Below are 16,196 nucleotides of genomic sequence, written 5' to 3' on the forward strand. Positions count from 1 at the left end.
AGGACAGTTACTGTATATACCAGCGCCTGTACTTTTTCTTTTACTATAATAGCTACATAAAATAGTAGCCGTATAGCACACCGGCCTCCCGTCGGTGTGCTAGAGGAGAAAACGACGTCACCTTCATGACTCAGGAGCGGGAGTCTCGCGGATCACGGCGGATCTCGCGGGGGAAATTCTTAGAAAACGTCATCACTCACCGCTAGGACCAACTCGCTAGGAAGCTTTGTGGATACGATAACTGCTGAGGACTTTCCTAAATCACTCAGCTGGGGCTGCTTGCTAAGAATTGTTAGGCTACGTTAAGAGCTCTCTGAGAGTATTCTCAGAATTAAAGGAAGTAAAGAAAGCGTTGCTTCTCCTCGGACATTTTAGTAGACGAACCCGGAAGTTAATTGGGTGCGCCGCTGTTTTTCTTCCCCATTTGTTCCGAAGGTGGGGAGCGAATATGGTGTTTTTTCCTTAAGAAAAACAACAAGAAGTCGAACATGACATTTGCTGTGAGTGTAGGGTCTCTGTTGCAGACGGACTTGGTAGAGGACGCTGTGTACCGGGATGACGGGCTGTGTGTTGTCGGTATTTTCGGTAAAAGCGCCACGCAGCCCGGTCCGCCGAAGGAATCTCTGATCAACACCTTGGCGGACAAACACATCTTTCCGTTGTTCGGCGGCCCGGAGGACGGCAGCGCTGCGGACTGCGGCAGCCAAATCCAGGCTTTCTACAGCCAGGAGAACCGGGTGTTGTACCTGGTGCTCTCATCCGTCTGCGACAACCGGCAGCTGCTGCGGGCCTGTGAGTCTCTGAGCGCCGGTAGCGGACACTCCGACGCCCATGAGTTCTGGAAAGGCCTGGATAGACAGCACTGCCTCCATCTGCTCTACCTGTTCTCGGTGTGCCATGTCCTCCTCCTGGTCCACCCCAACCAGACCTTCGATGTCACCTATGACCGGCTGTTTAGAGCCCTGGACGCTCTGCGGCAGAAGGCCCTGCCTCTGATCCGAGCTGCCATCAAAGACTGTCCGGTGTCCAAGGAGTGGAAGGTGAACTGCCGGCCCTGCCCCCCACGTCTGCTGTTCGTCTTCCAGATGAACGGTGCTCTGAAGGTCTCTGCAAACGGGTCAGAGTCTGGAGGAAACCCAGACAAGCCCAAGAAGCACTCACCCAGGAGGAGGCTGCAGCACGCTCTGGAGGACCAAATCTATCGCATCTTCCGTAAAAGTCGGGTCTTGACCAACCAAAGCAGCAACTGCTTGTTCACTGTGCCTGCCAACCAAGCGTTTGTTTATGTGATACCAGGGCCAGACGAGGATCCTGTGGGTGCCTTGCTTGGCCATCTTCGATCTAACTGCACTCTGCGTGACCAAGATGCCAACACATTGATATCAGGACCAAGGCGTTATCAGCAGATGCGGCGTTCGGCTCGGCAGTCCTACTTAAGTGGGGACTTCAGTGGGGTGTCGATGGGTGGGCAGCTGGTTGACTGCAGCTTGAAGGAATTTCTCTGGCAGCATGTGGAGTTGGTGCTGACAAAGAAAGGCTTCGATGACAGTGTCGGCCGCAACCCGCAGCCTTCGCACTTTGAACTGCCAACCTACTCTAAGTGGGTGCAGGTTGCCTCCAGACTCCACCAGGTAATAATTAGCAACACAGAAGAAGAAATGGCTGAGCTAGCCATTAAAGTACAAAGCCAGCTGAAGGTTCTGGAGGGCTTCCTCGATGCAGATGCAAAGTTCTCAGAGAACAGGTGCCAGAAAGCTCTGCCGTTGGCTCACAGTGCTTACCAGTCCAACCTGCCCCATAACTACACAACCACTGTGCACAAAAACCAACTGGCCCAGGCGCTGCGGGTGTACAGCCAGCATGCCCGTGGTGTGGCCTTCCAGCGCTATGCCCTGCAGCTTCATGAGGACTGCTACAAGTTCTGGAGTAATGGCCACCAGCTCTGTGAGGAGCGAAGCCTTACTGACCAACACTGTGTCCACAAGTTTCACCTGCTGCCCCAGCCAGGTGAACACATCCTACTACTTCCCTTTCCTCTCCCTTACTGCCTCCGGCCTCATGTTGAGAGGAACTTGGTTGGTGTTTATATGTTGTGTAATACACAATTGGGTCACTTTACAGGAACATAGCAGAATGTGTTTTCCATCTTGACTCACACGTCCTTTGCATTAGATGGTTTTCAGTCCAACTGGAGTGGAAACCAGACTGAAAAACAACATTAACAAACCAGGAAGGAAGAACTGTTTTAGGTCATTGGAAGCACTTAGTTATGGAAAGTCATGTAGATTTACATCAGGGCCATGGTGGGAACCCTGATAATAGCACTGATGAGTTGAATAAATCTATTACTAAAATCTATGCTTTGGAGATGTTAAAGTTGGGAGTTGAAAAGAAATGTCCAATCTCTTATGATATGACATGGGAACAGAGTTTCTTGCACAAAATTGGAAAAAGCTTCCATTGATTCTAAATCATTTTTAAAGTTTCATAATTCCAAAAGCAAAAGTAGAAAAAAATAACTAAATACAAGTCAAGTAGGCCATGGTATAGTACAAAATGAAACCTGAATATAAGTTGTTGTATACAATATGTAGTAGTAGCTAGTGACCAAATGGGCATTGACTCCAATTATTTTTATTGGAATATAGCTTTAAAATACAAACAATGTCAACAAAAATATTTATATATACTGTATATATATAAAACTTGCATTGTTAAAAATACAATGGAAGTCTATGAAGGGTATTAGCCCCCAGCTGAAGATGCTACAATTCACTCTAGCAAATCTTCTGCCCTTCACTTCAATTAAAAAAATAAAACTTAAACTAAATAAAACTAATAAAACAAAAACTTAAATATCATAAGAAATGTAAAGAGTCCCAAAAAGTTGAATACTTGCACATACTTTATATCCTAAAGTACCTGAGCATTTCAATGTTGGAATTGAGTCTCTAGCTGAAAGTATGTAGATGTCATTAGAGTTCAAAATTTCAGAAATATTTATAATAAAAAATAAATGGTGGGAATGGCATGTGTGATATCTTTCAGCTAGCCTAACAATAATAAATATAGTAACATAGGCGCATTTACTCTGACTTTAATTTCTATAGGTGAGAAGTCAGAGATGGATTGCAACCCACCCATCCTCAACCACAACAGTAGGGGGCGCTCCACTAGCTCCTGTAACTGTGGAAGGAAGCAGTCTCCTCGTGAGGATCCATTTGACATCCAGGCTGCCAACTATGACTTCTACCAGGTCAGTATTTACACTACACACTCCTTACGAGGACCAGACCAGAGCAGCTTCCCTCTGAGCCTACAGACTGAAAATAGACATAGTCAAATATCACATCCACAATTCTCAAAACGGTAATCCACAACATCCTCATTATTAAAAATCTGTTGCCTTGGTGGAGAGTGGCCTTCTCCTTCTTACAGTCGAAGAGTTTGTTGTCCAGGGGCCGTATACGTTTTCTAAGAATTTCCCCTTAAAAATAAGATTAAATCCTCGCGAAGATAAAAGCTATTCTCAAAGCATCTTAGCCCTTAAGAGAACTCCTAAGGTGAAAAACTGTTAAGAGTAGAGAGGAGGACTTTTAGGAGTTTCTTAAGGAGAGGAGAAAATGGCTGAAAGACGCAGAGGCAGGAGAAATGTTCTCCAAATGCTGAATGACAGTGAGTTAGCTAAACGCTACAAACAATATCATGCAGGATGATGTTTGTGCTTGATCCCATTAAGATGAACTCACATCTCCCACTCAACAAAGTAACCCTATTACACCATTAATTAATTTCGGTGCTAATCAATCATTGCTGTGGTGTTTTTTATTTTGCCTCCATCTTTGGTGCTAAGTGCGGATTGTTGTGGTGTTTTTGCACTGGACTTCCCAGGGATCACCTGTCAATTTAATAGTTTGGCCAGTGCTACGACGTTCCTTGGATTTTCTATTGATGAAGTTTGAGTTTCTGTAGGTGGCGTTCTTTTTTTGCCTCTTCAGCCATGGTGTCTATCACTGTTCATGCTAACTACCCAGTTGTTCTTCTATTTATTCCAAACAAACTGGAAATGTAAAGCGTCACTTCCTGTGCGGCAAAGGATTTTTCCCGGGACCATTAAAATATATATATATATATATATATATACACTCACCGAGCACTTTATTAGGAACACCTGTACACCTGCTTATTCATGCAATTATCCATTCAGCCAATCATGTGGCAGCAGTGCAATGCATAAGATCATGCAGATACAGGTCAGCAGCTTCAGTTAATGTTCACATCAAACATCAGAATGGGGAAAAAATGTGATCTCAGTGACTTTGTTGGTGCCAGATGGGCTGGTTTGAGTATTTCTGATCTCCTGGGATTTTCACGCACAACAGTCTCTAGAGTTTACACAGAATGGTGCGAAAAACAAAAAACATCCAGTGAGCGGTGGTTCTGCGGACGGAAACGCCTTGTTGATGAGAGAAGTCAGAGGAGAATGGCCAGACTGGTTGGAGCTGACAGAAAGGCTACACTAACTCAGATAACCTCTTTACAACTGTGGTGAGCAGAAAAGCATCTCAGAATGCAACACGTCAAACCTTGAGGCGGATGTCACTTTGGTAGCCGGTTGATATTGAGCTGAAAGCTGATACCTAACCAGTATTAGTAAGGTGTTCCTAATAAAGTGCTCAATGAGTGTATATTTAATATATTAAAATATATTAAAATATCACAGATTATTACTTTAAAGAACCGCAAAAGTTAGTGTTTTTTGTGTGTAAACCAGTTCCTTGTTAGACATGTCTCTGTCCTGCTCTTCCTTTGTAGACGCTGGAGGAGAAGTGCTGTGGGAAGCTGGAGAGGATTGAGTTCCCAGTGTTCCAGCCCAGCACTCCTGACCCAGCTCCAGCCTGTAACCAAGCCCCGCAACCCTCTTCCGAGGTTTCGGGGCCCGGGGAGGCAGAGAGGCTGAAGGAGGCCAGCACTGCCCAGAGCCATACCCCTGGAGACAACACCAGCCTCAGCCTGGCCCTCAGCCTGGGCCAGTCCACCGACAGCCTGGGGCCCTATGGGGACGGGGACGGGACTGAAGCCCAGGTCCAGCACAAGAGGCCCAGCCTGGTGGACCGCCAGCCCTCCACTGTGGAGTACCTCCCTGGCATGCTGCATTCAGGCTGCCCCAAGGGCCTGCTGCCCAAGTTCTCCAGCTGGTCCCTGGTCAAATTGGGACCAGCCAAGTCCTACAATTGTCACACAGGTCTGGAACAGCCAGGCTTCCTCCCCGGCTCCTCCTTCCTCCTGCCTTGGGACTTGGTGATTCGTTCTCGGTCTGAGGAGGAGGCAGGAGTGGCGGAGCCGTTGGACGGAGGTGCCTCCTCGTGGCCGGCTCCCAACAAAGCCCTGGTGGGGAAGCGAGGGAGCACTGGAGGGCTGGGAAGGAGTCGCAGGAGGGATGATGTGGCTCGGGTCTTTGTGGGATTCGAGTACGAAGACAGCAGGGGCCGACGCTTCCTCAGCTCAGGGCCTGATAAGATTGTAAAGGTGCTGGGGCCCGGGGGTGCTAAGGAGCCTGCTACTAGGGTGCTGAACACTGACATGCCGCTGTACATACCCTCCCCTGCCCAGGGCCGTGGCCTGAAGCCTCACTTCGCCCAGTTGGCTCGCCTTTTCATTGTGGTGCCTGATGCCCCTCTGGAGATCACCATAAACCCGCAGGTAAATTGGTTTGAAGCTCAATGTGACTCAACTTTGCATCCATACCAACCGTGACTGCTCTGTCCAGTACCCTGTAAAAGTTAAGATAGTTCATAGCATTTCTAGCAGCCCATGTCATTGTGGTAGTGTTTATTATTTTGTCTCCATCTTTGGTGCTAAGCACTCACTTTTTTGCACTGCACTTCCTAGAGATCATTTGTCAATCAAACAGTGTGGCCAGTACTGTGACATCCTTTCACTTGGAATTTCTGTTGATGTAAGTGGCGCTCTGTTTTTTTGTCTGTTCAGCCATGGTGACTGTCGCTGCTCATTTATTCCAAACAAACCATAAACATAAAGCACAATCACTTCCTGTGTGCCAGAGGATTTTTTCCCAGGAAAGACCTACCCAACGCTTGGGGTTTAGAACGGCAAATGTGAATGCTTTTATGAAGCGGCTATAGGTTGAATCACTATTGTGTTATCAATCAGATAGAGCACAGTCTATTTCATCCTATTCATTTATTTATATCCTATTTCAGGTACAGCCTGGCCCTCCTCCCTGTCCAGTTTTCCACCCGGAGCAGACGGAGCTGGTGCTGCCCCCAGATGGCCTTTGGGTGCTGCGGTTCCCCTACTCCTACGTGACAGAGCGGGGCCCCTGTTACCCCCCCAAAGAGAACCAGCCCCTCACCAACTACAAGGTGTTGCGAGGCATTGTGAGGGCCACCACTGCCACCCCTCCACCACAGTGAACCTGTACTATGGAGAGACACTCACCTTCCTGGATCCAGACTCATGTTTACTTTCTAATCAGGTTGACTGTGATGGTAACTGACTGGAAGAGCTGATCATGAACTGCATCCTTTTGAAAGAAAAGTTTGACCTTTCCTGTAAATTAAAGCTCTAGGCAATTTTGCATGGAAAATGGAGGCAAGAGGCAACTGTTTGAATTGGGAGGACAATACCCAGAAATCCTGTAAGGTGACAGTAATGTAGTGATGCTGCATGCCAAAGGATACCAAAGACATGAGAGAGGCAAAAGATCTAATGTTGATGAGTCCAGCTTTCTCTGGACGGAATGCTCGCTCGTTGCTGTTTCGGAGACACTTTGGATTTCACCATTAAGGGACTGTACTGACTTTTTGGGAGTTTGGTCCATTGGTCACCTTACCCAATATGTGATGAGAGGATTGGCACCAAAATCATCTCAGTGTCTCCAGTAAATATTTCTGTCCAGTGCATATGCTAACACTTTAGTATACCGAATGTTAAGTATTCACAGTATTCACTATCCTAAAAGTGAGAAAATGAGAACTTGTAGCAGCTCATTAGTTAATTTAAATGACGCGTCTAAACCTGCCAGGCCTGTTTAGGGGATTGGTAAAATAGAAAAAAAAAATGCACTCCTTGGAATTGCTTTGAATTGCAAATCCCTCTTCTCACTAGACTTGGAGTGTAACTTGTTTCGTTTACACAGAAAGTGAGCAAAATTAGCCAGAGAGCTTTCATTTTTGCAATGCTGATTTGTAATACACTTCATTAATGATGAAGATTGAGATTTGTTTTTTCAGAAGTTATGAATCTACAGGCCATAAAATAAAAACAAATACCAAATTGGATTACTACCGTTACTTGACATACTGTATGCAAAAGCGTTTCCTGTGCACTGGACAGAGCTATCTACTGGGGAGACGGAGATGATTTTGGTAGCAAAGCTCTCATCAGATATTAGGTAAGGTGATCACCGGAATGGGTCAAACTCATTGCCGTTCCTGCCACCAGAACTGAATTTGGCAAATCCGGTGAATCTATGTTGTCTCAATTAGTGGGGATAGGATACTCTTTGTTGCAGCCCCCCCAAAAAATGGCAAAACAAGTGACCTAAGTGACTTTGAACAGGACATTATTGGTATGTCAAAAAGCACACCCCCTCCTTTTCACATTTAACAGGGTCAATGTTTTATCCAGAATGGTACAGCAATGTAAAAAATATCCAGTCAGCAGCAGTGGGCTAAAACAACTTTGTTGAGGAGAGATTAAAGGAGAATGGTAAGAACTAGTATAAACGAATGTGTATTCTGCCATATGTAATGGCAGAATGGTATCAGAACACACTGTCATCTGTCCACTGGCCACAAAGAGCCTATAGCAGCTTCCATTCAGTCTTAGGTGGACATACTAATAAACTGGGTACTGGAGTGTAATACCTTGTTTTAAATCTTGTTTTCCTGTCTTCAAACTGAGCTCTATATTAAGTAATTAAATAAAAAGTAATTAATTGGTCATTCTGTGTTTATTTGATGTCATTGTGGAATATCTGCATATTGATGTGATAGATGATGGAAAAAAAGTTATACTGTCTGGACGTCTGCCTATTCAATTGTCAGAGCAAAATGCAACAGAGAAATTCAGATTATTCAATGAGGTTGTCATGTATGCTAATATTAAATAGAGAAAATATAATTATTCAGTGAGGTTGGCATCATGCCAACCTCACTGAATTAGTTTCGGAGTATTAGTTACCGAGTATTCCCAAAAAACACTCATCCCATTTTGTACTGGCATGTGGTAGATAATGACATAATTACAATTTTTGGGTGAACAAGTCTCGTCCATGTAGCCGGTGCCCAATGAAGCCATGTCCCAGCAGCCATAGAACTCCATTGTATTCAAAAAACGATTAAAAACACGTCAAAGAGCCATGCCATTGCTCTGGGCAGCATATTTCATCATCGCGATGCACAACGCATTGTTGATTTTGTTATTTTCATAGGATTTGTTGACGGTAAGCAATGCATTAAAAAACACCGGCCTCATCCTTTAACACTGTCTTCATAATTCACAGGTTCCAGAAGGCTAGCATTGACAGGATGTTGAGGATTTGGCGGAGATAATCTAGATCTAGATCTAGATCAATAGAATCTAGAATCTAGATCAATTTTTATAGTTATCTCTTCCCCCAGGCCTCTGTCCACTTCCTCCCTGTGGTGTTTTATTTGAATTGGTCATTAGCTTTTATGGAAATAGTTTTACTGACAGGTTGGACTCTTTAGTCTGGACCAGGAGAACCAGTTAAACAGAATGTGTTTCAATGTGACTGATGTGGGTTTAGCCTATCAGAGACAGTCACACATCCCAAACATGGACCTCGGTGAGACAGGAAGTCACTGAATGAAGAATTGTGATTGGCCAAGAGCCAGTGTGGAAGGCAGGCCTTTCTGTTTGATGTCATGATAAAGCTGTGTATTCGCTTTGAACCTAAAACATTACATCATGGTGGCTCAGTTGGCTAGGGTGCATTCCACGTGGCTGTGACATCATTGGTTCGGATCGGCCTGGGACCTTTGTCGCATCTTTCCTGTCTGTCTCTACTGTCAACTATCCAAAATAAAGGCAAAATGCCCCCAAAAAGTAATCTTTAAAAAACAAAACATTACATCATGATTGCATCGTGCAAATAGCCATATTAAATGCTTCATTTATTTATTCACTTATTCAGTTGATGCTTAATGATTTTAGTGTCGGACCTGCTCAAGGGAAAGGTTAGATTTCCTCATTTTTACACTTTGAGATAAATGTTTAAATTTTAGTGTCTTTTTAAAATTTTGGTGCCAGTTAAGTGGCATTTTCGTCACACAGGTTTTATTCTCTGTTTTTATTCGCCTGTTTGATGACTCGCCATGAGCTTGACTACACCTAAGTGGGAGGAGAGGTGCAGTAGGGGGTGTATGAGTAACCATTAAGCAGAGCAGTGCAATTTTGATGTCAAGGATTATGAGGATTTTCAGCGTCCACTGGCTCAGACCACGTCAAAAGCGCAGGCATGTTATATGCTATTTTTGTGGCTTAAGCAATGCGCACATGAACAAATCCTGTTTAAAAGCTTACCAACATTTTTGTGGATGACATGTTGGCCAATTTGACTGATATAAATTCCTCAAGCATGAAAAAATAAGACATTTTTCATTCTAGCTATATACACGTGGCTGTGGTGTGAACGATGTCATCAAACATAGATCTGTCAGAATGTGCCATGACACACAAAGAACAACATTGCAGGGAATTTCTAACTAACACAAATAGGCCATTATGGTGAGAAAACCTCCTTGATAGGCCTTTAAGATAATTGGTTTATACAATAAGTAGGTCAAATATTTAGACTAGAAAGCCAGTGGGCCATCTCATTTTAATTTGATAATCTACTGTAGGCCTACCCAGAGCATAAGGATAATAGTGCGTAATGGGTGTGTGATGCCTGCATAATACACCAACCTAGCTTCCACATTTTCAGTGGGGATTGTGGAGGTTGCCGCATCCTCTATGGATGTAAGGGAGTGGCTGGTGGATGACCCTCCTCCCATAGCCAAATTCCTGTGGTTCGCCAACAACTTCTGTTTTGCTTTTCGTCTGATATCACTTAACCGTTTCCTACATTGGGCAACAGTTCTCCTAGCACCAGAGCAACACATGTTAACCAAATGTGTTATCTCCTCCCAAGCTAATTTAACATCATATGCCTTTATTTTAGGTGCCATATATTCACTTGTTTGATTCTGGACATCCCGTAAGGACAAGGACATCAATTTCCTCTTGGGAGCTTTTGTGGCGTAACCATTCTCGCCTGTTCTCTTCCATCACCAAATTGTCAGAGGGTTGTGGTGCAGAGCACAGTGCTTTTAAAGGGAAGGAAAAGAGGTGTCTTTATTGGTCATGATTGAAGCCAGGCCCACCAGACCCACTAATAATGTATTCCTCCTAAGCCAATTTGGATTTGATTATAGTGCCACTGTCTGGCCAATATCTATCATTTTGCCTAGTGGTATTTCACGAGACATTGCGAAAACATGGGAGGAAAGTAAAAGAAAACATCAAACAAAAACAATAAGCACAGCCACATGAAACAATTGCAACCAAAATTCATATTTTGACTAATACTTGTGCCTGGAGCACGTGTACCAAATTTCATGAAATTTGAACAGAGAGATACACATTTTTGGCAATTGTGGCGCCCCCCATTGGTCAATTTTGAAATACTTTGGTAGATGTGATAGGCCATGCCTGCTTGGAACTTCATTGGACTGAACCTTTGATAGTGCCTATCAATGATGACTTGGACCCAGATCTTAATTTTTTTTTTAGAAACATTAATTTCTCTTGGAATTATTATGATGCCCAAAGCTCTGAGGGTCTAAAAATCCTGCCTTTAAAGTCGCAAGTGTTTTGTGTTTTGCCTGCAGAGTTTAAAGGGTTAATGCATTCAGCATGATTAGCAGAATAAGGAACCTCAGTTAAACAATGCTCACATGTCCTACTATTCCATAAGACACCATCATCTCTGTCTGGTAGAAGTAATATTCTATTGCAAAGACGACTCTTTCATAGCTGGAATCAGTTCTTTGCATTTCTGTCGAACAGTTTCAGAGTAGTCCTCATTAATAAAGACATTTGTGCCTTTGAGATTCTTGGCTTTCTCAAGCACAGCAAGCTTGTCCTTAAATCTGAGAAACTTTACCATTGTTGGCCTTGGTTTTTCTCCTTTGCCAGGTGGTTTCCCAGAGTTGTGGGTGCGCTCCAGCTCAATGAGCCGTTGGTCAATTTTCAAATTTTCTGAAATAATTTTATCTGATCTTCTCTTCAGAATCAGTCTACCTCTCATGGGCCATCTCAGGAATTCCTTCAAAGATCAGATTCTTTCAACAAGATTGATTCTCTAAGTAGTCAGCTGTTCCATTCATTGAGCTGAGGTTTGAGCCAATTGTAGTGATATCTCTGCCAAGCTCCTTACCTTGGATTAGTAGTTTATCAGAATGTGATTTTAGATCATCTGCAAGCAAAAAGCAAAAATAAATAGCATATCGATGTTTGTACCACCATATATTCCATTGTGGCTTTGAAAGGTTGAATACAGTTTGCAAATTTGAACTACATATAATGTTAATTTTGAAACTGTTTTTCAATTAAATTGAAACTGAATGTTGAAAAACTGAATTTCAAAGAAGGAAAACAAATTCAATTTATACAAATTCAGAATCAGGGGAGGCAATTGGGACATCCTTCAAAGAAGACAGAGAATGTGTGTGTGTGTGTGTGTGTGTATGTGTGTGGTGTGCTAATTGCTTATCCTCTTAGCAGCAGATGGTGCAGCCTGGCTGGAAGGAGGCACAGACCAAGCTACTGGCCTGCAGACACACCTATCAACAGCTCTGCTTACCATCAAATACAAGACAAAGAAAAAAAAAGAAAAAGTCACATGCATGTCAAAATAATTACTGATTTTCTCTAATTTTCCTGGAACTACAGAAAGCAGCAATATAACTGGTGTGGATTTTCATTGTTTTGTATTTCATTCCTTGCAATAATTAAATCGACTGAGTTGATAAAAGTCAAAAGGACATTTTCATGACTTATGAGGCAAACTGGACTATCAGGATTCCTAATGCATATGAGCCATTCAAACAACAGCCTGACATAAAAGAATAGAAGCTATTTTATGTGATACATTAATAATTCTCTCCAAATTTCACATAGGCCTAGCTATGTACGTATTCCCACAAATCTCTGTGTCCTGTGAACAGCAGACTTGTAAGTCTCGAGACCAGTCTCAAGACCAGCTGATCTCGGTCTTGGTCTTGGACCTATTTTGTCTTGGTCTTGACCTCTTGACCTCAGGTCTTGAGGTCGAGACCAATTTTTATTCTTTAATGATGAATAAAAACTTTAAATTATGAATAAAAAGGTGAATACAATTATTATTATCATTATTATTATTTTGCAAAAAGGATGACTTTACCCGCTTCAGCTTGGTCACCTGACCTCCTCTACCTGCTGTTGCGTGTTGCGGCTTGATCACTCTGCACTGTTTACTGTCGGAAAGGCATAGTGAGGAAAAGTCGCTGTGAAAAGTTGATTTTTTTTTATAGATGACATGAGTGTTATACTATTTTGGAAACAGGAGGACCTGAGCTTGCAGAATCGGTAAACCAATTGCATTTTGTCCATATGCCTGATTACGAAGAGTTTTAATAATAATGTCGTAAAAATATACATTTTGTAAATATAACCGGTTGCGTTCAAAGGCGCTGGGATAATTTTTTCGTCCCTCTACAACAACGTGCTTGGTTACGAACAAACTAGTGATTCCCAGCTTTCCAACGACACCAAACGTATCACAATCCGAGCAACACATCTGCTAGACCCAGAAAATCTATGTTTTTGCCCTCATATTTCACCAAAGACTTGTGTTATTTTCGCCAAAAACGCCAGATTTTAATTACTCACCCTCCCGTTGTCAATTCCCAACCACCGATACGGTCCGTCATTACTGCTGAGCTTCAAACAAAGGCAAACCAAGTCAAGACAGAAAGCCTATGTGGGGAACTCATGGTCTTTGTCGCCATCTGCTAGCTATATCGAAGTACTGACATCAATGAGCCTGAATATATCTTTATAAATTGTATCATAAATGTTTTATTTTATTGTATTTTCATCAAATTTACAGTTACAGTTGTAGTCAAGGAGTAGGAGAACACATTCAATTGCATCATTATCCATGGGATCTTGGTTATAATGGTGATATTGCCTTTGAAATTATAAATATTATATACTAGGCGAGGATGAAAATCTTATTTTTTCCTGTATTGCATCTCCATTTACTCTGGAATGGTAATAGATATAGGTATACTTACAATGGATTCATATTCCTTAGCTTCTTACCTATCAAAGGAGACCAGAACTATGCATATAGGCCTTATGGTTGAGGAGCTATTCCTGATTCATTTTGGTATGTCATTTTAGGCGTTTTTTCCTGAATTTTGGCTCGGGTCTGGTGTTTAGAGCTAGATAGGATGGCCTGGTCTTACATTTACAATTGCAAATTGCGAGCGGTCTCGATCTTGATCTTGGTCTCGTACTCTTTCAGTCTCGGTCTTGTCTAGGTCTTGACCATAAAAAGTCTTGGTCTTGGTTGGTATGGGTCTTGGCCTACATAAGATTAATGCAAACACTGAATAACAAGAAGCTGCGAAAACTATAGAAATATCCAAACTGTATAAAGTCTTTATATCATTAATGTTATAATGTTTGTTTGTGGCATGTAAATACTGCATAGTATAGTTGTTTATTTTTCCTTCTCTGTTGATTTTTATGTACACAACAAGTTAATGTATAGCTTGTTGTAAACTATAAAATAATGTGAAGCGAGAAAAAAGCATGGAGTTCTGTCGACTCTCCAGGCAGCCTACTGATACAAGTTTTAAAAACAAGAAGTATACTGGGATAAGGTCAGGGAGGCAGGACGGGGCCACTGAAGTTCAGATTGTGACATAAGGTAAATATATTGGGCACTCTTTAGATTTGTAAAGAGGAAGATAGTCACAGAAATTTGGATCTACACACTCCGGTATGGTAGGTGGCGGTATGCACCTTGAAGTTGCTTTGCAACCAATAAACACAGAAAAAGAAGAACACGAAGCAGTAGTAGAAGAGCAGCATGATGGGATATGAGAGTCCTCCGGCGGCGCGCTGCCGCCATGTCTCCTAGAGAGAAACACTTAGTGCTGCTCTCTGCTCTAGGCGTAGTTAGTCTGGCTCTTTATTATATTCCTACTTTTCTTTACGCTACGTTAATTATTGCAATTTGTTGTATTGCGTGTTATTATCACAACGGAGAATCGCTTCCCGCCAGGTTAGGCCTGAATCCACGGCCTGGACTGACGGTCCCGGGGGTGCTCCGGCGGTGGTTGTGGGGTAGGAGGGTGACCGGCGTGTCTGTGTCCTCGCCGGGGAGTCGCAGTAACAAAACCGAGGAGTCGGTGGGACACTCCCGTCAAAGACTTTGTGAAACTGGGATTTATCGAAGAGAAGCCTTAGCAAGTGAGTCGTTTCTATTCAGCCCTCGAGATTTTCTCATGGGAAGTTACATCGGGAAAGCAGAAAGTCCCCCCGCCGGCTCCGGGAGGCCGAGAGCCGGGAGAAGTTTGGGGCCAAACCCCCGAGAGCAACTCCGAGAGAGACTCTCCCGACCCAACCATGCGGTCTATACTCCCAACAGGAGGCTGTCATTCACTGGGTAAGCTCATAATGAAATGTATCAGTAGCCGGTAGGTAGTGGAATTGGTGCTAGCTAGTTAACGTCACTAACCGTAGGCTGTGTCTGCTTTACTGAGCGAAGCGTCTCATCCTTTTGGCGGTTTGAGTTACTATATTTTTACAGTTTGGTCTGTCACATTTGGACCCCAGACATTAATCCAACATGTGTCCACTCTTTGAAATTGCATGTAAAATGTGCACTACATGGCTGCAGCAACAATTCTTAAGCTATAAAGTTTTCAAAATAAGTCTCGGTATGAAACTTACAATATCAAAGTTGTAGACCGATAATTCATAATGAAAACAATGTACATCCATGTACTTAAATGATCAAAATCATACAGCCCAAGTGCATGCTAACTGGACTTGAAAAATCTCCATACTGTGGGATAAATCAAAATCTCAAATTCCAGGCCCTTTACTGGAATGGTCTGCTTGGGACCAGACCTTTCATACCTTCTCACACCTGCTAAAGATTTCCAAATGAATTGAGATTTTTTTTAATTTAAATTGGTGGTTCTCAAAGTGGGAATCTCAGTGGTCCTTGAGAGGGTTCCAGGGGGTCCCCAGCAAAATGAATACTTTAATTTAGAAATTAATAGGCTAAAGATTTATGGATTTGTGCCTTAATCCAACAACAAATGATCACATATGATGATAAAAAATACAATCTACAAATAACAAATGATCACAAATAATGAATGCTCACATCATCAAATAATGAAATAACATTTAAAAAACAACCACATCTAATTTTTATGTTAAGGTGTGGGTCTACTGTTCGCCAGTAGATGTCATTATTTTACATGGACATTCACTGTTCGATGGTTGTTCTTTGATGTAGTCATTTGTTATTTGATGTTGTGCTGTGCACCTGTCAATCAAAAGCTCCACCCCCACCTAGTCCAAATATTATATTTAAATAATACTTATGGATATCTCCTATTATATTTTTTGTTTTGTACTTTGTTTTGTGTCAGTCCGATCACTGGGATGTTGGATTATTCAATTTATGGGCAGGTTCTTGGATGATGGCATAATCAGAGTGAAGTCTTTAGTCCAAAGTGAGCAATGGTGGATGAAAATGTAAACATTGATCTTACATTTGAAGCAGTTAGAAACTGAATATGGCTATGACTGCACTAAAACCCGAGCAATATGCTCTTTTAAGAGCATGCAAGATGCTTTTGTCTTGCCAACAGGCTTCGGTAAAAGCCCAATTTATCAACTAGCCCCTTTAGCACATGAAGAGATGGGTAGCAATTAGAGTTGTCATGGTGGTGCAATTTTTACACTGGTGTTGCTTCCCTCCTCAACACCGGTCATATCGGTTATACTGCCTTTCACCACCAGAGGATGGTCTAAGCGCTATCAACGTCACATGTGTTGTAACGGTATTTGTAAACAGTAACACTTTTTAATCA

At 42.7% G+C, this 16,196-nt stretch overlaps 2 protein-coding genes across 3 annotated transcripts in view; both read left to right on the forward strand.

Moving 5' to 3' along the window:
• The first annotated feature begins 441 nt into the window (after positions 1–441).
• Positions 442–16,196, forward strand: part of smg8 (SMG8 nonsense mediated mRNA decay factor) — a 74,154-nt gene continuing 58,399 nt past the window's right edge. Inside the window, exons 1-4 of one of the 2 annotated variants that reach the window (XR_013506863.1) lie at positions 442–2,007; positions 3,111–3,256; positions 4,816–5,703; positions 6,225–6,863. Coding sequence is in view for 1 of the 2 variants with exons in the window: in XM_071914026.2 (XP_071770127.1) it covers positions 489–2,007; positions 3,111–3,256; positions 4,816–5,703; positions 6,225–6,437 (2,766 nt within the window). In the remaining variant the exon portion in view is untranslated. Of the gene's footprint in view, positions 2,008–3,110; positions 3,257–4,815; positions 5,704–6,224; positions 7,964–16,196 lie in introns of those variants that run through there. The other variant, XM_071914026.2, reaches the window with a different exon arrangement.
• pom121 (POM121 transmembrane nucleoporin) overlaps positions 14,184–16,196 on the forward strand; it is a 21,223-nt gene continuing 19,210 nt past the window's right edge. The window contains exon 1 of the mRNA XM_071914024.2: positions 14,184–14,752. Coding sequence (XP_071770125.1) covers positions 14,184–14,752 — 569 coding nt within the window. The remainder of the gene's footprint in view (positions 14,753–16,196) is intronic.

Source organism: Centroberyx gerrardi, chromosome 11, assembly GCF_048128805.1.
Source record: "Centroberyx gerrardi isolate f3 chromosome 11, fCenGer3.hap1.cur.20231027, whole genome shotgun sequence".
NCBI classification, from domain to species: Eukaryota; Metazoa; Chordata; class Actinopteri; order Beryciformes; family Berycidae; genus Centroberyx; species Centroberyx gerrardi.